The sequence below is a fragment of the Osmia lignaria genome, chromosome 12 (genome assembly GCF_051020975.1).
Source record: "Osmia lignaria lignaria isolate PbOS001 chromosome 12, iyOsmLign1, whole genome shotgun sequence".
Lineage (NCBI taxonomy): Eukaryota > Metazoa > Arthropoda > Insecta > Hymenoptera > Megachilidae > Osmia > Osmia lignaria.
Genome location: NC_135043.1, coordinates 11,139,770 through 11,160,932, shown reverse-complemented (window position 1 = coordinate 11,160,932; position 21,163 = coordinate 11,139,770). Strand labels below are relative to the sequence as shown.

Sequence of the window (21,163 nt, the reverse complement as noted above, 5' to 3'; positions counted from 1 at the left end):
TCCCAATCTACGCAGAAAAGTTCAGCTGTTTTTCTCCCTCTCTCTTATCAGACTGTCGGTAGTTACCGATAATTAAAACGTGTCCTCTCTCCTGTCCATTTCCACATCTGTTCGACGAAGGAACGGTTCGATTCAAGTCTCGTCGGTCGATTTTTCTTTCAATTGGAAACTCGAAAAAAAGTGCTGGGCTCGTTACTTTTCTCCACTTTTTCCCGCTCAGATTAAGTAGGAAAGTGAGAACAAGATTATCCCTCTACCGTGTCGCAAATAAGATTTTAATTAAAATTGACTAAATGAAAAATACATTTCCAATATATGTGTATAGTATGCCCACAACAATCTCCTCTTGGTATTTGTGGAATGAATGAACAAATACATTATATTGTTTATCATTTCACTTTATCACCGATATCCACTTCGAAACAAACCATCGCGATATCAATAAACTGGAAAAACATCATCGAGCATCGAACGGCATTCGTCAACCTCCGGACACGTAACAATTTTTTTTTTTTTCTCGTCGCGTTACAACTTCTGTCGCAGGAAAAAAGAACGGAAACAAAAAAAAAAAATTGCCAACGTCGAATTTCGAACGATTTCAGCATGGATATTCTCGTAGCGATCGACGTAATTCCGGTTGGGTGATGTACGCGGCAATGAAATCGGCCGGGCACGACTCATAAAATATCTATAAACCAAGTTTCGGCCACCGAATTGAACGGCTACGTAAACACCGTATTTTCGGGACCAAGCTGCGTGACATTTTCGTAATTGAATCATACTTCCGGTCCACCACGACGCTTTTACAGCTACGTCATAAATAAAGAACAGTCTGATGAAACTTGGAGGGCGTTTCATGCGTTGGAATGACCTCTTTAACCGTACCACCTTCCAGCAGAATTCTAATTTTCATGATACCACCGTCGCGCGTCGCATAACAATGAACGTAAAAATCATACTCTCTGATTAACTATCCTCGGTTATGATCCTAACGAACTGATCAATCTAATCACATCTGTTAATTTATTACCGAGTCATATTTCATATTATTTTCTTTTTCTAAATTTCGCAACTATTCTTGTATAGGTTTTATAAGTTTGTACCATAAAAAAATTTTATCAACTAATTTTTGCCTAATTATAATTATACTTAGAAATCTTTTTTCGGTGGGAAATATAATAATGGATCAGAAAGAACGAGAAAATGAAGGAAGAAATGATAATGGAAAAAAGAATTTCACGAGTGTTAATCTTGAGAAAATGTTCGCGTTCCAATTAAGTCAAGATTCATTGAAGGCAAGAGCCGTTTTAAGTGTTAATTGTGAGCAGTTTTTGACTTTCAAGATTTTCATAAGAGCAAATAGGCTGAATTTTAATTAATACCGACACCGGTATTCGATAATGTCAGTTATTATTGTTAGCGAATTTTTTTCGTGACGCGCGTAATTAACGAGCGTTGACTAATTAGCGAACGTTAAAAGTCATTTAATTACGGAAGTGCGCGCAGAACCTTCTAATTAGATGGGCTTTTGATTCGATCGAGCCACGACTTGACAGATATTCGATACCTTCTCTAGATTTAATGTTAGTACTTTTTTCTAAAAGCAATTAGCAAAAAGTTAACCTAATTAGTAAACTAGGAGATATTTATCTGAAATTTATATTTTTAATAATTAGCTTCGAAATGAAAAACAAATATGCTGATTTCAGATCCTTTTTACAGCCCCATTTTAAATATGTTTGATTGATTTATTTGTTAATTTTTAAAATGTCAAAACATTCAATTACTTACATCTGTGTTTCGATAAAAGCTTTTGTGTTATTAATTGTATTGTTTTAAATGGGAAGAGAAATTGGAGTATCAGTTTCAATTAATTTAATTGCAAATACCAGATGTACAAAGTTAAACTGTGTTACAAGTATCGACACGAGTCAACCGGAATTTTATACACAAAACCTTAAAATATAATTTTCTTAAAATACCATAGATGAGCCTGCGAAATTGCCAAAGTTATAAAATTTTATTATCACGGTAACATTCCAGAGATGAAAGGATCTTCGAACTTCATGTAGGATATACAATTTTCAGTGTATTTTAACATTTACAAATTGCATTCAGCACAAATAAACCAATAAATGATCATTTGATTTAAAATTGTGGATGGTCAATTTAAACTTGAAACTGATATCAGTAAGTATCTAAGCGTTCCACGGCCTATGGCTGTTGGTTTATATCTGTGAAAATTTTGTTCTATCTCGTGTCCTGATCTTTTTCATCATCGTATTTTCAAATTGCATCGCTGGTAGCTAAAATTCGTACGACAAACGCGTCGATATTCGTATCGGTGGATCGTGCGAATAATAAAATGACCACGGCAAAGGTCCGCGGGATAATTAGTTTTTGCGCGATCACGAAATTCCCTGAAGGACCTTTCGAACCCGCTGGCCAATTCTCTCGGCTGGCAAATACTCGATATTGCACCACTGCCAAAGGGTGTCGCGATTTAATTGAACTCGTTTTCTACTGTGCGACGAAAGAGGTATACCTTTTCCCTGTCCACTACTGGAGATTGCCTATTTCGTATTTTGAAGAATTACCTGACTTTTTGCTGCTGGAATCACTATTCCGTATAGTACTAATTAGGTCACTCACCCTTTCTTGGTGTTAACATAAGATTTTTTTGTATTTTGAAGAATTGGGCGAAGAATAAGGTGATTTTGTCGCCCAATAATCCGTGACTGTTCATAATTTACATGTTACGATTAATATCGTTGGTTAAACAATTCCAGAATATTTTCGTAGCAGAATAAACCGACATTTGCATATTCCTGAGTGTGTGTGGGTTAGCTCGTTGTCGTTTGCGTGGCGGTCAGTCTAATTGAAACTCGTTATATTCCGAATTAACCTGCCCCTCCTTCCTACCGGATTCCCGTTATCACATTACCAATTTAATGCTCGTGTTCTGTTCATTTGTCGGTGCTAACCTTTTTAACCAACCGAACAAATTCCATTGCCGCTCGATTTCTCGCGCGCACGCGCCTGTTTTTAAACGTTTTCACGAATTTAACTTGTTCCAACTCGTTCGATCCATACACTGGATTTTTTTTTTTTTCTATCAATAGACACGATCCTTTTTTATATATTGCATCGTAAACATTAGAAAATTTATTAGCGATTAAATTTTTGTCCAATAGTTGAAAGGTACGCGTTGCCCGTAATTTGAAGAAATTTCTCACCCTGTCCCCTACCTAATTACACCGATGTTTCTATTAAATTTTCGTGGAATTTCGTTACGAATGCAGCGTTTATCGCGTCGTCTACATTGTCACGCCAGAAACAAAAGGTAAATTTTTCGAATATTTCGAATTCGTCACGCTCATCGACTGGCATTTTGCTTCTACCCCATTTCCATTTTTCCTGCAGGCTGTTTCGTTTTAGTTTGGAGCGGGTGGGAAATAGGAAAAAAGAACACGGATATGTTTACAAAGAATCAGAATTTCAACAAATATTTCCGGTAACGGACAACAGATCCGTAACGATTGTTTATTTTGTTCTTTCAGTTTTTTCATGCGCGTTTTACGCTTCTTCTGCAGCTTTTTTTGTTATGTGCAGCTGACAAACGTGGAACGGTTAGAAAAAATAACAGTTTGGCTTTTTAACAACGTTCAAATTTGCTTTGCGATAATTATGTAAGCATTCGTCTATCGATTGTTGAATAAATAACGTGACACAGTTTGATATTGCAAATTTTTTGAAATAATTTATTGCTCCGTCAACGTTGCATACTTTTGAAAAATTTGTTTAAATCTTCTGATAAATGTGTTTTTTTATTTCGAATTTACAGTAACGAATGAAATGGATTAAAGTGCATTACGAATTGCATAAAATCAACAAAGTGATGGTATTTTTGTTTTGCATTCAGAATAACGTTCGAAATAAATGAAATGATAATAATGAGTGTGTAAAATCAACAAACGCCGAAATGTTATAATAACAGATTTATCTCGTTTTGCGGTAGTCTTTCAAAGGATGCGAGAACAATATCGAAAGCAAACACTGTTAAATTACAAATTACATTCGATATTTGATTTCAAACAGTTATTTGATGCAACGAAATAATTTATTTCGATCTGATACAAAAGAACGATGTAAACGTATGAATTATCTGAAATACTATCGAAATAAAGGTCGACAATTTTGTGCCCCCCAAAGTAGAATTGAACCTAATATTCGTTTACTCGTATTACAAAATTTAATTTCAATCTATTTCATAGCTTGAAAAAAATTAAAATTTTTAATGAGAGATAATTAACTGGTATATTTCCGGCAGAGAATAAATTAGCCATGCCTGCTTTAAGTTATTCCAAAATGATTTCAAATAAAAAGTTCTTTCACAAGCTATCTCTCTAAAGTAAAAATACCTTCGAATGCAAAAGATTAAAATAATATTTACCCCAAAACGGTAGAGCTTATCGATCGATTGATCGAGCCGTTCGAATGGCAGATAAACTTTGACTTCCGATTTCCTTCTGTTCGGTTAGCGTTCGTTAGCCAGATAATAAATAAGCGGGACAGCGCGCGATGTCGTGCGTCAACGCGCGAAACGAGCGAGCACGGAAAATCCGGCAGATAAATCAGAAGCTTTCAGGAAGCAGAGGATCGCGGGACATCGTAAAAAATCAGCTACGCTAGTTTTCAGTTCGCGTTGGTTTTTCCAAATTTTACCAAACTGTATTATTTTTTACCTATATTCCTGGATAAATCTCGAAATAGTACTAGCTGAATTAACCTAAATAGTAGGTATAAATAAAATGAAATTTAAATAAAATTTTTTGCTAAATAAATATTTCATTAAAAAAAAGGCACCAAATTAATTAGCACAGCTAATACTACTTCTAACACAACGAGTTGAATTATTCATTTTTTTCATTTTCATAAGTTTGTTCATATCTAGGGTGCTTTTCCTCTCTCGTGTTTACTACGGCGCGGCGTCGAAAATCCGCCAGTCAGTAGTTAATTTCATTTAAAGTAGAAAACTAGCCAGAAACAAGAATAAAGCTGTTCTGCCCTGTTATTAACTCGTTCTCGACGGTTCAAATTTCACGGGCGACCAACTGCTTACTCTCGACCCAGTATGTCATAATTACGCGCGAAAAGTATCGCAAACGAAAGTTGTTAACCAGACGTGGTATTAGTGGCCACTCGTGATCCACCATATTCCTCTACACTCCTTTTTTTAAACGAACTTCAAAATTGTTTCGGTACATTTTTTATTAGTTCCTTAAAAGAGAACAACGGTGTAAAAAAAAATCAGAAGATACGAAACATCGTTGCTCCTGTTGAGAGGTTGTTGATCCCTTTCGGTCATTTATAATAATGAAACGTGCCAACCTCGAATGTGTAACCATGTTTTCGATACGCCTGATATTGCCACGGTTCCTGCGGGATTAGCAGCAAACCGTATTCTAAAATTAATCAAGATGTACGATGTTTGCGCTTCCCAGCCATGATTTTCTCGGTGATAGGAATAAATTTATTATACTTCCTTAAGGATTTATAATTTATGTAAACCTTCAGCATTATGCATTCGTAATCGCTAATTTTAAATTAGAATATTTTTCCACGCTTTAGAGACACGATAAGAAGAAGAGAAAAAAAGGACAAAAAGAAACGGGCATAAATTTTTTTTTCGCGAGTTATCTTTCATCGGTGTTTTATTCGAATAAATAATGAAAAAAATGTGTCGATCCGCCGAAAGCCGTCACCGTTCGCGAAATAAAGCGATGCTTACGACAGATTTTGCAGGTTGACAACTTTCAAATAACTTCGCAACATTTAATAATACCCCTCTTTGAGAACTTCATTTGCAATTTCGCTTCAGTGAAAATCATTGTTCCTCCCTCGTATCGCACGCTCGTCCCATATAAATTTTCTGCGACTAGATTGCACGCGAGGAAAATTAAATTCTAGCCCCGATAAAACCGTGCAAATATTATATTAAGCAAATACAAAGGGGACAATAAATTTCTTCATTTCGCTAGACAATACGACCTTTGACCTCTTAATCGAACGTTTCAACAGAAGACTGAATAAATTCTGGTCGGAGCTACCTCTTTAATATTCAAAAGCTATTCCCCGCTCTTACCAATGAACAGAAAAATTATGCATTTTTCAGAGAAAATACTTGAAATTCGCAGATGTATTTGTATAAATCAAAAGATACGATTTTGTCTTGAATATTATTCATTTTCATTTAAATTCGTATCGAAGATATGATCAAATAAATTGAATATTCATCTCCCACTAAGAATGTTAAATATTTTTTTTTTTTTAAATTGTTTAAGATATTTTGAATTCTTCTTTATTTATTTCCTAAATTCTAAAAAAAAAATAGTAATCTTTTTATAGCTTTGTTGCGCTATCAGATTGTATCATACTTTCTTAATATTTAATTAAATATTTTTACATCTTTTATATACCTACTCTGAAAAGTACTAAAATGATTTTAAGTGATAAACGCTGCATAATCCGTGCTGTAAAACTATACTACTCATTTAATTCCTTGAATACCTTGAATACCTTAAAAGAACAACGACCGACATGAAGGAAATCAAGGATGAAAGAAAATTTGTGAAAAGGTCTCTCCTGTCAGAAAAACGTGTTCAATTTAATTTCAATCGTTCCCTGTTTCTTTCTTTACCTCGAATTAAAAACGTTCATTAACGAAACGCTTTCAAGTGTCGTCGTTTACATTTACTCTTAATACTTCTGTTATATTTTTCAGTTGTTTATTAAAGAAAAAGTACAGCAATGTTAATTTCGCTCATCAATCTGAGGTATTTAAACTGTAAGACATTATAATTCATCAGAGATATATTTTTTAACAACCTTGTATTAAATTAAACATTATAAAAAACTATTTTGCATATTGGATCACTCTTCGTGGTCTACCATCCGAGGATTAAGAAAGCGAGGATTTTTTCTGAACAAATTATTTTTATTTCTTGACTGGAACTCGTGTATATTGTAAAAAATTCATAAACGTTACAATTCATCATTAACAAACAGTAAGTACTCGACGCAGCACTCGTATAAAGCATCTCTTCCGCTTTTATTTTCAGCCTGAGATTCCGTAGTCTCGGTAGTATTTACACCGTGTTCTAGAGGGTTGACGGTGAAACGCAGTGGAAATACCACGGTGACAATTTTCACTGTTTCCACGCGAAATACCGAAATCCTTGAATACTCTTGCCATTCGCAAAACTCGAAATGAAATCGGTTTAAACGTGACGAGCAACGAATGGCATAGTTCGCGCGCCACCGTCTATTTCACGCAACATATTTCCGTGTATCGTTACTTCCGTCACGAGCTCTTGCCAGGAAATTTACGTTTAATGATATTCGTCGTGCCGTGCGCCACCTAACCATAACCGTTTCCATTTCTACCACGTGCTTCCTCTGATCTTCGCTCGCAGGATCGAAAGGATTGAATTTCTCCTTAACTATCGAGTGATCCTGGAAATGATGTCATTTATCTTATAGATGAATTTCAGTCGTAGGAACTCATCAGGCATATTATTATTAGAAATTCCTTAACTTAAATTTAAATACTTTAAATTATGGATAATGATTTAAACTTGTGTCAATCTTTCGGTCATTAATCTGTAAACATAGTACATAGAACATACAATATAGTATATTATACATTAAATATACAGTAACATGAATACAGAGAGAAATATAAGTTTAACAATTTACGATCTGGTATAATAACATTACCGCACCGACTGTCTCCATTTACCCAAACACACGAAATTAACATCTCTCTCTCTCTCTCTGTCTCTCAGATTCTGAATTTCATACAAATTACCAGAGCAATATTCGTTTTAATGTGTTGCGAAACAATAAATTGAACATATTCGTGCGAACGCTCTTCGAAAACCCAATTTTCAAAAAATTTTTACACCTGCACAAGTGAATTATGCTCCACGCGAAAACAATTCGCATTAAACTTAATATTCATAAACACCACGTCTACGGACTGAATTTTCTCTGGTATCATTTGTTTTCAAAATTACTTTTGAATTGCAATTTTTAAAAATAATTTCTTCTTTAAAATACGTGGAAGTTATTGGCGTTATTATATGAAATATAACAAATTTAATATAACTAGTTTAATAATTGAAAGAAATTAAAGAAAATTTGAAGTAGAAAAATTCTAATAGTGTTTTTACAATAATGTCAGTCATCCGACAGGGATTGGTCAGATTCAATAACTTTCTTGAACAGGAAGAAACCCCATTCTTTATTTTACTCAGGGTTCCAATACGTTGTACAGTTTCTAAAATAGTCGTTCGAAAAAGTACTTACCTAGGTGTCCGTGTTTCTTTTAATGGCGAAAATGGGTCATCGATCATATCGTCAACCGATACGTTATTTCTCGTCGAGGTTTCTTACGTACGGTTCGCGTGAAGTGTTTCGCCAATGTATGGGCAGCATTTTGCGGGCTCTTGCAATAACGGCTCGTAACTCAGCTCGCCTGTATTTCACATTCATTATCAGGCTGCAGCTGTTACGTAACGAACGAGCTCGAGCTCGTGACGTACGTGCTACGAAATATTGTACACGGTTGCGCCGTTTCTTCCTGTTCTCCGGGGAACATTTTTACGGGGTCATTCGTGTTGCTTCTCCTCCGTAGCTTGATTCCGTCTCGTGATTGTAAACTTCAAAACCGACGTGGTTGCATATTGGATAGTCGAAGTCGAAGTCGAAGTCGAAGTCGAAAATGGCACTTGGGGCATTAACACTCTTAGAACTTTTGATAGCGCATTTCATGGTAAAGAATTAATAAACGTGGCTCTATGAATTTCAGAAACGTTTCATTTAAATTTTAAAATAATTTCGATACTTTTTCACGAATATTTTTGTCACGTCACGTAAGCCTTATTCGTTGGGACAGTTGGAACTTTTCAGGATTTCGTGACCGATTGTGTCGCGGCTACGCGTGCACAGAAATATGAATAGAAATATGCGCTTTACATACCTTTCGTGAGAATTTCAATTACATATAGAATGATTCTAAAAAAGAAAAAAGATCACCTTGACCCTTTAAATGTAAAACAAAAAAACGTTATCAATTAACTTTGTAGAATATTAGAATATTGAATAATATTGAATAAATAGAAGCACTTTCATGTTTCTCGCCATGTATCCCGTTAATCTGAACTGACAGCAGCAAAGGGATTTGTTGATACAACTGACAAAGATTGACGACGGTCTAAGTAACGAAGATGCACAAGTTCCTCAACAAAGTTTTGCGTGTATTCGAGCACGATGCGTGCACTCTCATATTTATGACGCGATCCTTAATGCGCTAAGAGGATGCAAGGACACGACGCTTCTAAGATTCTTGCAACGTTCTACCCTTCATCGAGCTTTCGAACTTTAAAATAAACTTAACCACGTTTCAAGTTTTCGTTGGCTGGAAAATTATTCCATTTGTTGCTATTGAGAGCTTACCTCATCGTCAGACAAGGCACTTGAGGCGGTACAGCGCCACGAGGCACCAAGAGGGAGATCTCCCCACACACTGTCAGCTCCCTCGTTTTACACGAGCCTAATTGGTACTAGACGTAATCGCTTCGGCCAATGATACGCTTTCGCTGAAAATAACGAAGCGAGACAGTTCCATTCTGAGCTCTGTGACCAATCGGACGCAAGAAAAGCGTCCAACCACTGGGCCCGTTACTTCATGGTGGGGGATCATTCCTTTTAGTGGGCAGGGATATGACTGCTGGGCCTCCAGTTAGCAATGTCTGACTTAAAGAAATACTTTATAAATTTTTTACTTATTGTTAATTAAATAATATACTACAAATACAGATACCGAAGCAGTTAAAGATAAAAGGAGGATGACAAAGTTGGGGACACGAGAAAAAGCGTAGAGCTGAATATAATAAAGAAAGAAATGGCGATCGAACAAATATGTGTTTGTCAGGGAAAAAAGAAAAGTCTATGTGAAACAATGGAAAAAAGAGCCGAGATATACTACATTGCAGGGTGAATCTCTGTGCGCAGAACAATCGTTCGTATTTTATTAATCAATATTACGCGTATCTGGACAATATGAATCGTGGTAATGCACCGATTCACGCCACTTTTTATCTCATATCGAACCATTTCATTTATCGTTTAACCAGAGGGGAAAAAGGCGAACTGATTTTCGCAGGTTTATTTTTTCACGAACACAGCGGATGAAACTGTAATCCGATGTTGTTCATTTGTCATTTCGACGGTGAAACCTGCTTTCCATTAATTGTTTTATTTTTCTTTTATTTCATAGATCTGGTAACGCTGCATATAAGCGACAACCATAAGAAGAATCAATTAGAAATATCTAAGTAGTACATGTTTGACTTGATTAAAATTATTGCAAATCACGTAATAACAATTTGTTTCAATCAGGTAATTACCATTTACTTCAACGGCATATCGATTTTTAATATCCAATTTCGAACTCGGCAAGTATAATTACATATTCGATATGGCCGTCACGAGGATTACCAGTCACATTCGTTTATTTATTAAAAAAGAGAACTTTATTTCATGCAATAAAATCGCTTGCAATTTATCTGCTGCTTTTTGTCTGAATTATTTGCATTTAATGTCATCAAGTTGATATATAATGTTTTAAATTTTCACTGTGAAAGATTATAGGTAGGATTACTAAATTATTTTATTTTATAGAGTTGTACCGTTTTGCCATTTCTTAAAGTCAGATTCGCGTAAAAATCGTAACGCAAACAGCTTTTATTAAATGTCGAATGCAACTAATGTTCAAGATTTATAAATTTACAATTCTTTTCTTGTTAAAATACTTATCGTTGAGAAACTGTAAAATACCATAAAAAATATATTTGTATATTTCAAGAATTCTCAATAAGAATACAATAATTTTTTAAACATTAAACTCTTACAGTTTCTCAATGAAAATAATTCCATTTCCAGAAACTTTTACAACCCCGTATAAACATTAATATCCCACTTATAGCATAAGAAAAATAATTTTCTTTTCTTTCTAGGTTATATAAATTAGTTATAAATCCATAGACACTAATAATCCTGTTACAATTTTAATAGAATCCATCAGAAGGTGCCATCTAACTCGCTACCAGATAACTAATCAAGCTTCTTTTCCAGAAAATTATTTAACCTTTCGCGAACGCGTTACTGTAATCAAAATCTCCCTTCAGAAATAATCCGAGAGTCGCGTAAATCAATAGACAAATTTCCTCCGAACAATAAATAAAAATTTATGAATCGTAAGCGAAGGAATTTCGTGGATCAATTGATAAAGCAAAATGTCTAAAACCGATTCTCAATGTTGCTGTCTATTGCCCTCGTGGTCGTGGTCGAAAATCGGGCCTGACACACTCAATTGGACCCACACGACGGGTGTTAAGAAGTCTTCGGCGACGATTAGTGCAAGGCGACTTCACGGCGCTGTGGTCACCTTCACCAGCCCAGAGTCCCATCTGGTAAGCCTCAGTATCAAAAAGCTTTCAAAAATAAAAAAAATAAAAAAAAAAGAAAACAAAAAAAAATTAAAGAAATCGTACTAAAAGAGAGAGCAAGAAAAATAAACGATCAGAGAGCTTAGCGAGCTCTCTTCGAAGCTGATTCGCCCAGCCACTTGATACGCACCTGTTATATATATTATATATATACTTGAGATATATATATAAAATATATATAGATATATATATGTAATTGGCTAACTCTCACGCGAAACTTAGCTTTTTAGCGAGGAGCGATCACCAAAGCACCAACTTTTCTTCACGAACCACTCACGTACACCCTGCTCCACTCTCTTCCACTCTTTTTCTTTTCTCTTTCTCTTCTCTTTTTTTTTTTTTTTGGTCGAGAAAGAAAGAGAGAGACCCGCGGCGCGATGGAAACGATGGGAAATCGGTGGAAAAGTTTCCAGTTCGTATGGAACTGCCATCCAGTTCCACGATTATGGAACGAGCCAGCTGCTTCTCAATGACTCGAATGATCAAACAGCCAGGCAACTAGGTTAACTTCCGGGGATGGGAGAGTACACTTGAGCAGATGGAATTTTTCCGTAGAATGTCTTTTGATCGAATTTCTGTGCGCCCGACTAGTCGACTGTGGTTAACCCTTCCAAGTTAACCCTTGAATTTGTAAATTCCAGTCTGCTCGAGTTCCAAAACCTACTAATCTAGAAATGACAAATTAACATTTGTCATAATAAATATCGTACTGATTTTTCATCGTTTCCTCGTAAGCTTTCTTGTGGAATGGTTAGGAAGTCTGTCACGATTTGTATATAGTTTTTCACGCGTGGGGTTCTATGCTCACGATCTAAAGCTAGCCTTTATAGGTACACCACTGGTCACTGCACATGCACGCAATAATCTTCGCTCCTCTCGTTATTGTCATCACTGTCACTTATCACGATCACCGATCTTACCTACGTCATCATCGTAATCATCGTCGTCGCGTTTGCATCTTAAAAACGAAGATGGTACCAACTTTGAATCGTCTATTTTAATGAAATTTTTATCAAATATAATAAGCTTCTTCCTCTTTATGAATATTGAAAATATTTTAATTGCTCGATTTTGAAATTTTCTATGAGCCAAAATACCAAATTCAGTTACTTTGACAGTAATGGTAAAGGAATTTATCATATTTTCTCAAAATTTTATTAAAATTAGCGATCCAAAGTTGAAGCTCTCTCTCCTTGTCAGGTCTGCCCAAGAATTTGCCCTTCAACTTCCAAGGCAAATCACAGCCTTCTAAGCATTCAGGGCATTTCATGAACAGACCTGCGTTAACTAATTTCCAAAAATATTCCAAAAAGAAATAACATCAAATTACACTCTCGTAATTGCACATTTCAATCTTATAAAATTTCCAAAATGAAAAAGAAAGTTCAATTTGACGTATTAAATGGATTTCTCGGGAATAGCTCGTTTAGTCTACCGGTTAATTAGTCGTGACGTTAATGACGTAGAGTCATCGCGAACGTGAAGCTCTGTTGATCGGCTAGAAAGTCATTTCATGAAATCATCTTCTATGCCTCGTGGAATGAGCGACTAATGAACGTCTGACAATTGCCTTTAGCTCGATGCACTGAAATGCATGAGGAAAGAGAAACGGAACGAATATATCGCACCGCCTGCATGTTGACGCAACAAAATCTACGTCTAATTGTTCTTTCAGGACGGAAACGGCTGCGTTCAATGAACGCGACACGATACCATGCCTGCCTTCGTGACCGACGACGATTGATTTGCTTTTGAGAACTCTACTGGAACAGGGACGTGTCACGATAATAAAAAAAAAAAAAAAAAAAAAAAATATATATATATGGTAGGAAAATGAGATATGAGAGATATTCATGGTAGAGATACACACAGTGGTTTGAGTACATTAGGAAAATTACATTTAATCGCTTGACGATGGTATTCAGTAGGATGATTTATTAATGAAAAAGTACATTTAATCGCTCGACGACGGTATTTAGGAGAATGATATACGAGAACAGATAAACGTTCATAGAATTTTATTCGACTTAATGTACACTCGCAATAAAAACAGGCTTTCCTAGGTAAGATAGCGATATTGGGAAAGCAGGAAAGCAGGATTATTTTTCCTGAGGTAGCCTGATTTGATCACGAGTGTACATTCACAATCCTAATTCTTCTCAAAAGCTAATAATGTTCATTTACTAAAGCAAGAGATCTCGAACGTAATAAACCTCAATTCAGTGACAAATCAGATCTCGTCGTCAAAGGGTTAAATGTAATTTAACGAATCTCTTTGAGCTGAAACCGCTAACAACAGAATCAATTCGTTCGTTAAACTCGATCGAAAAGCATAAAAATCAAATTACAGTAGGTAACATAATCGAAGGAAAATATCGAATTCAAAAGATATCGGGTGAAAAAAGAAAAATTATTCTTCGTGGTACAAAGAGAAAGAGTTCAGATAAATTATAGTAATCTTGATTGGAACGAGTGTCCCGTTGAAAGCGAATGAGAATATGAAATGTCGCTGGGTCATCATCGTTTTCCAGCAACGGGAGGAGTGTGCATAAGGTTATCCGTGCATCGACGACCATCGCGAGAACATCAAAGAAATTTGGACTTCCGGCCCCGACGTTCCACTAACGGGATCCATTCAGCTCGTCTCACCATCGTTTCACCCTACACCTAACCACCCACCAACCCACCCACACACCTACACAAGTACAATCGATCACAAAAGTCTGCATACACCTATATTAACTTATTTTTAGAGAAATTGAAAATTTTTACGTTGCCAATCCACAATGTTATCACAATTATGGAACTTCTAAAAATATTTCTCAATTTATAATATTCAATAAGAAAAAAAGTTCTTAGATACATCGTATCTGCTATAATAGTTTATATTTATAAGGGGTATGTAGACTTTTTCTGACCGACTGTACATACACATATAGTCACAGGCGACACAAAAGAGACGTACACCAAACCCTTTGTTGCTCTCACCTCGCGAATAAGCTCGCTTTCTAAATTCTCGTCTACAGAGCTAGAGGTGCAACAATGGCCTCGTGTAACCACGACACCAATATCGTAATTTTCGCGCAGCTGCGCCACGGTGGGGCTCTGGGTAAGAAAACACCAAGTATAACTTTGAATATACAAGGTATGAAAAAATACGATCGAGGAAAATGGTGATATCTTGTGAAAAAATATGTAAATAGAAATTATTCTTCTTTTTGTAATATTTATAATTAAAATCGCCATTTTCCTTAGGGAAGACTGTACTTACTTACTTCTACTAATCACGTAACGTTGCTGTAACTTAGGTACAGCTGCGACAAACTTGTCAATAGCTTATACACTCTATATTACAAAGAAAATCTTGAAAGTCCTCAAAGAACACAACTGATAGATTCAATTTTCTGCTAGATGAGACACGCTTCGAAACGTGATCCAGTATCTGCAGATGAAATCGATTTCCCTACACCGCGCCGCGCCGTAGGAAGCCAAGAGAAATTTCGATGGCCAGGTTACTTTTAACAAAATGACAGGTTATGGGTCGTGATATAGTTCCTTGCGGTTATGCATCGACCTATAACGTAACGCATCAAGCTGGAAACTCTCAAGTTGCACGAGAGCAACTTGTGCTTCTGCAACTCGTGGGCTAACTTTGCTTCGACAGTTTCCGAGCGAATACACGTAAAGGCTCGATGTACATCGAGAGCCATATAAAGGATGTACCTTATAAGGGTTAAGAAGAGAGTGGATTAGCCTTCTAAATTTCATCCCTGTGAAAGGTCACTTTAGTCGTGTGTAAAACTTGTGAAAATTTTGTCGAGAGATGAAGCAACCATTTTGGTATATTTTTTTGGTTAGTTTAAATTTATAGGTTTCTTCTGTTTTTTACATTTTACATTTAAATGTTATTTAATTTTATTTAGCATCAATTTCGAATCTCGATATTTTATTGTTAATTGTCAGTTATGGATATTTCAAGTCATATCCGATTCCGTGTGCCATTTATTTGCAAAGATCCGTTACTAATTTCTATCGACACCTTATCGAAGATTAATCAGTCAACGGATATATACCATCGACCTTAATCGCTTGGCAGTTCTCGAAGAAGACGTTCCACCGCGACAGCAGACTCTTGATATTAACGACACCCTGACACGTCTTCATTCAGCAGAAATTCGCATGGATCGAGTAACGTAATAAGCTACAGATATATGTAGGTTGGCAGATATTCCCTGCTGATCATGATCTATGTGCTTACACGTAAGATCAACCGGTCATATTTCACGAGATTCTTTTTTCTTCTTTGTTTTCTTCAACAACACGAGTTTGAAAGTAAAAAAGCTAAGTTCATGAAAAATCTTATCATGTATATAGTGTAGGCTCATTTATTAACTGATTTATTAGGTCAGTTTGGTCAAAAATATAGTTTCTTTAAAATATAGCAGGTTTAGGTGTAATACTACATTCAACGTGGTGCTTTTAGAGGTGTAATACTTATGATCCTTGCAAGACATGTTTTCTTCGTGATATCATGTGGATATTCGGATATTCACGCGGTGAACATATCAGAATCCCGTATAGATTGCTCGATGGATATTCGCTGGAAACGTTACATGAATATTTAACGAGCACCTAGTAACCACGCGACTGATGTAATATAGGTAACTGGGAATTACAGGCAAAATTCGAAAATGCGTGGATAAATAACAAGCGAAAAAAAGAGAGAAAGAGTTTTATATAATCGAAGAATGTAGATTTAAAACAAAAGGGTTTATAGCTAGTTTTCAAATAGAAAAATGGAAATATAGACATTTTCTCGAAAGTTTTGAATCTCTGGAATGGAAGTCTGTTTTCCATTTTCTTTTTATTTTATGGATTTCTGGCACAAATGGTCTCTCGCACCGAAGTTATTAGCCATTTTACAATGCTGAGTTTACGTCTGGACGTCCTCGAGCGAAGGGTGCAAGGCCGATTCAACAGGAGCATTTATGATTATATCTAAAACGTCGTTCATGAAACCTATTTACGGATCCCTTTAGGAATTTTACGATCTATAAAACGATATATCGCCTCCTAAGATTAACGTCCGTCTCCACTTTCCTTCGTAAATCTTTGCACAAGTCGAAACGTCGACCAACTAAATCTTTATCGTCTTGTCGATACTGGGAACGATCTCTGTTGATTTTCACTACCAACTTCCATTACTTATCTTTTTATTTTCAAAGTAACCCTCTTATTCAAATATTAGGGACTCGTTCTTTGTATTATCCTTCTTCGGTCATCCTTTTCATGGATGGTGGTTTTTGTGGTTGGTCAGAGAAAAAGAATTCTCTCGTAAGTAACCTGGCATCGGATCTCTTTTGAAGGGATTCAACGTCAAACACGAAAGGTGGTTCCTCTCTCCATGTGGCAACTTGGTCTATACAGTAATTAAGAGGGACATTTGATCTTTCACTCTAATTAAAACGCTTGGGTCATGGTAGTTGACAGATTTCATCAAGCACTTTCACGTTACTTTCCCAGTTTGTCAATTGTAATTAAAACCTCTGCAATTTATTTATTCTCATCCACTATTTAAGGACCATTATGAAATGAGTGTAATTTTATTTAGACAGTGTCTCGTTAGAGAAGATCGATGATAGTACGATAAGGTCCCTTTGGTGTTGAGAATTCATGGTACTCCGTACCGATTTGCATATCTCGAAATAGTCGAAATTTTCAGGTGCATTCTAATGTAAACAGGGCCGAAATTTTCTCGAGAGCAACGATAAGTTTCATGGGCAAACAGTGATTTACATATTTGGATAGAGTTTGGCGGAGGTTTCGACGAGAAGCAGGGAAGCAGACGTTCAATTAAAATTTTCCTCGGTGCGACGCGACGGTGTCTGAAATTTCACCGAGCAACACGTATGTACACTAACGAAACGTTCGGAATTCGTATCCGCGAATTCGAAGCAACGGAAGCGTGGCTTTTGCGAAATTTCTTGTTCGAAATTTTCGTTCCGGCCTTTCCATGCGACGCGACGTCGCGTCGTCCTGATTTTCATTCGCAATCACCATTCGGAAAATTTTCATTTTAAATCGTGAATTCCTAGAATTTTACGGCCTTAATTAAATAATATTTTAACGAACATTAATTGAACTATTAAACAAATGGTTGCGGTAAAAATTTTTTCAGAAAATATTTATATCCATATTAAATATTGATATTCAAAGAGGAAAGGGGCGTAGCCTCTGAAAACTAAAAACTTCTTCAAAAATCTTTTTTAACTTCCTCCATTAAATCTTTCACTTACCCTCAGCGAATAGCTGGAAACAAAAAGGTGGTATATCAAATGGTGTTTCGGGTTCAATACCCAGGATTAGAAGAGGATATAGCCGTGGATTAGTAAATAATTTATTTCACGAAGTAATTTAACTTTTCTAATTGACTCTCTTCTTCGTTCTCCGTTCTTTCAACCCCTGCGAGTTTCTCGGGAGGGTCACTGTTGAAGGAACGAGAGGGATGGTCGGAAGAAGAAAGTCGAAGGGCGAGGGATGAAAGAACGAGCCCGTTTCGGGATGAAATATCCTTCTTTCCACGGCGAAGCACCACTTTACGGTTCAGACTTTTCCAGACGAATTTCTGAGGGGAAGTAAACGAGAACAGAGTGGAAGAAGCAGGAGGGTGAAAGGACAGGATAGAGGATAGCCACCTCGTCTAAACGAGATTTCTCATTCCTGGCTAATTCGTGAGATTTCACTGAATCGTGGAATCAGTCCTATGATTCATCGTGGCGATCCTCTAGATTTTAGAAATTCTACAAAATGTCTGCTTTCGTGGTTTATATCGATGTACTATACATATAAAGTATTACATTCCATTAATTTCGAAAGAAATATTTCTTTCATCAGTCATTGTGATAAAATCTTGCAGAATTTCTCCATCACAATTTCCGCCATTGCTGTTTCTTTATTCGCAATCAATTAGAAATTTACATTTAAATTAAGCAAGTAGAAACGAAATTTCAATTCCTCGTTGGTGACAGGTGGAACAAAAGGACAAGAAAGCTGCCTTTTGCTCGACCATTTTTCTTCTAATTAACAAGGTAAGCAATTAATAAGCGTTCCGAGGGAGATAACGAGCTCATTACGAAAACGAAGAGAATATTCGTGTTAACTATAGAAGCTGACTCGTTCTCTCGAGTTTCACGTTTCCTCAGTTCTTTGCCCTTTCACTGCACTGTCTTCTCCTTCTTCTTCTTCTTCTTCTTCTTTTTCTTCTTCTTGATCTCTCCAGCGACACTTCAAGCCACTCTTTCTTTGGAAATTTCCAAAAACCAACCAGAAAGATAAATAGACGACTGATTCAACTTGGCCTTCTTCTTGCCTTCTATTTTTCTATATTTTTCATTTTCGATTTAAATGAAATATTTGCTTTAATTGTTTTTAAATTTTCTCAATTCAATGTATTTTGAACTCGCACATTTTACGTAGATTATGTGATAAGGATCAATTTCCATATTCAGTTAACGAACGAACTGCCAAACACAATTTTCTATTCACTACTAGAACACTTAAGGAGTCGAAAAATTTTCTCATTTTCAATTACGTTTACTTTCCCGTTTTCCAGCCATTTAAACGCTTCAATATTCCAGCGGTTAATCGTTCGAACAGTATGCTTGAAGAGGCTCGTCGAATTCTTTGTTCTATTTTCTTTTCCTATAGTCGTATTTTTTGCTCTCCATGGAAACTGAGAACCTAGCAAAAAATGAGAAGAAATAATGAAATTTTAAAAAGGTGCCCTTATTCACGAAATCGATCAATTGCCAAAGATTGGTTAATGATTATTTATTCTGAATACTCCATGGATAGCTGCTAATTCTATATAAAATTATACTTTGATAAATATCTCGAATTTTATCACTATCAGTAATTCTTTTTAAAAATCACAGGTTGGTATGAGAACCTCAGGACTCCTCCATAAGTATTTCAAATTTCCCCGCAAAGCAAACTCTTTTGTCTTCGCGGACCGATTGTCTTTCGAAACACAAGGGGTTGGTAATTTTGAATTCAGAACGGTTTCGCGGTGAAACATGACTGCAGGAAGTGTAATTGCGCCCTCGTGACAGCGGAGCCAATTTCCGTGATGAAGTCGAAAACTCGTGGTAACGAGACTCCCGTTATTTATTCTTCCTGCCTTTGTTTTCATCAAATTCGCCATCCTTCTTTTGCGAATTCAAGTCAACTTTGATCGTCAACGATACTTGTTAATTTTTTCGTAGACTTTGGAATTTTTTAAATTTTTGTGTAACTTACCCAGAAATCCTCCGTTGCAATATTTTCCTCGTAAACGTTATTTACATACTATAACACCGTAAGCAAACATAACTTCACTTAATCTTGCTCAACACTGAGGAATTAAAACACCATCGAAAGTAAACACAAGAACTGAAAGCTCTCGAAAAGACAATATATTAATTTTCTTAAAGAAAGTCTGAACACACTCGATACATTTCTTGCAAATTCTTCTTTTGACACGTCAGTCAGACAGGAATTTCTCGCGATGGGATTCGCGTTTGGATAAAGTTTTTCCCGACTTTTCGGGAAACGTAAGCGAGCGTAAATCAGCCATCTCACCGGAGACCCGGTTCAGCTTCGAAATTGAAGTAAAAATTCCACGAACACGAGACACGTGATTATTTAAGCCGTCGTGCATGATAAATGGACTGGTCGTCCACGAGGGGGAAGCTGAGAATTTTGGATTCCAAGCACGATGGACCGCCAACACTGTCCGTTCTCCATTCTTCTTCAGGACGTCGAGGGATTTGCCTTCTTCCTTCCGATTCTTTCATCCTCCACGTTTTTCTCCACGTTTCTACTATTCCTGTCTTCTGTTTGTCTGTCTTACCGAAAAGTAACGGCAATGGCCAAGAGTGAAACTATTAAGGGACCTCTGTCTGGTCTGTTTCAGGTCCTGCCACCCTGGAAGGCGGCCAAGTCAGGCAGCATGTCTTTCAAAATTCGTACCAACGAACCCAATGGGCTGATCATGTACAGCCGCAGTGGAGCCCACACGAGGGTAAGATAAAAACTGATACAATATAAGAAGAAGGAAAAATGGCTGGAAAATGGTAAAATGAAGTCCAGCCTTCATTGTATGAAATACGAGGTTCTATGTAAAGTTTCTAGTACAAGAAGTAAATGAAAAATCACGCATGAAATAAATTTCTGTCCACTTCAACCGTGTTTCGTAGTTATCTCGATTCAACAATACCGACTCGTAATTCCCACAATTATATTTGAACGTTAAAGCAAGGAGGCGTTCAAATCGGGGATAATCACCGCATTCCATAGCACGGAATGGAGGGAGATAAATCGAAAAGTTGCGAAAACCCAGTTCTCGTTAACTTTCGTGTGGCTTGCTCATTAGCAGAATCGCCGTATCCCGGCAATAAATGCTTTCATTCCTGGTATTTCGTGTTTGCAACACGATTCCCACTTGTTATTTGCAAATAGGTACATATGTTAATACGTGGCTATCGGTCGCGAAATAAACGTTATTACCATCTGAATACCATCAGAGAGATTTTATTTTTATTTTTATACCA

At 36.4% G+C, this 21,163-nt stretch overlaps 1 protein-coding gene across 8 annotated transcripts in view; it reads left to right on the top strand.

The window, feature by feature from the left end:
- The window catches only part of Nrx-1 (neurexin 1), a 183,001-nt gene that overhangs the window by 111,558 nt on the left and 50,280 nt on the right, over nt 1-21,163 (top strand). For 5 of the 8 annotated variants that reach the window (XM_034337131.2, XM_034337130.2, XM_034337128.2 and 2 more), the window contains 2 exons: nt 11,463-11,537; nt 20,527-20,634. In XM_034337131.2, coding sequence (XP_034193022.2) covers nt 11,463-11,537; nt 20,527-20,634 — 183 coding nt within the window. The remainder of the gene's footprint in view (nt 1-11,462; nt 11,538-20,526; nt 20,635-21,163) is intronic. The other 3 variants (XM_034337135.2, XM_034337134.2, XM_034337129.2) reach the window with 2 other exon arrangements.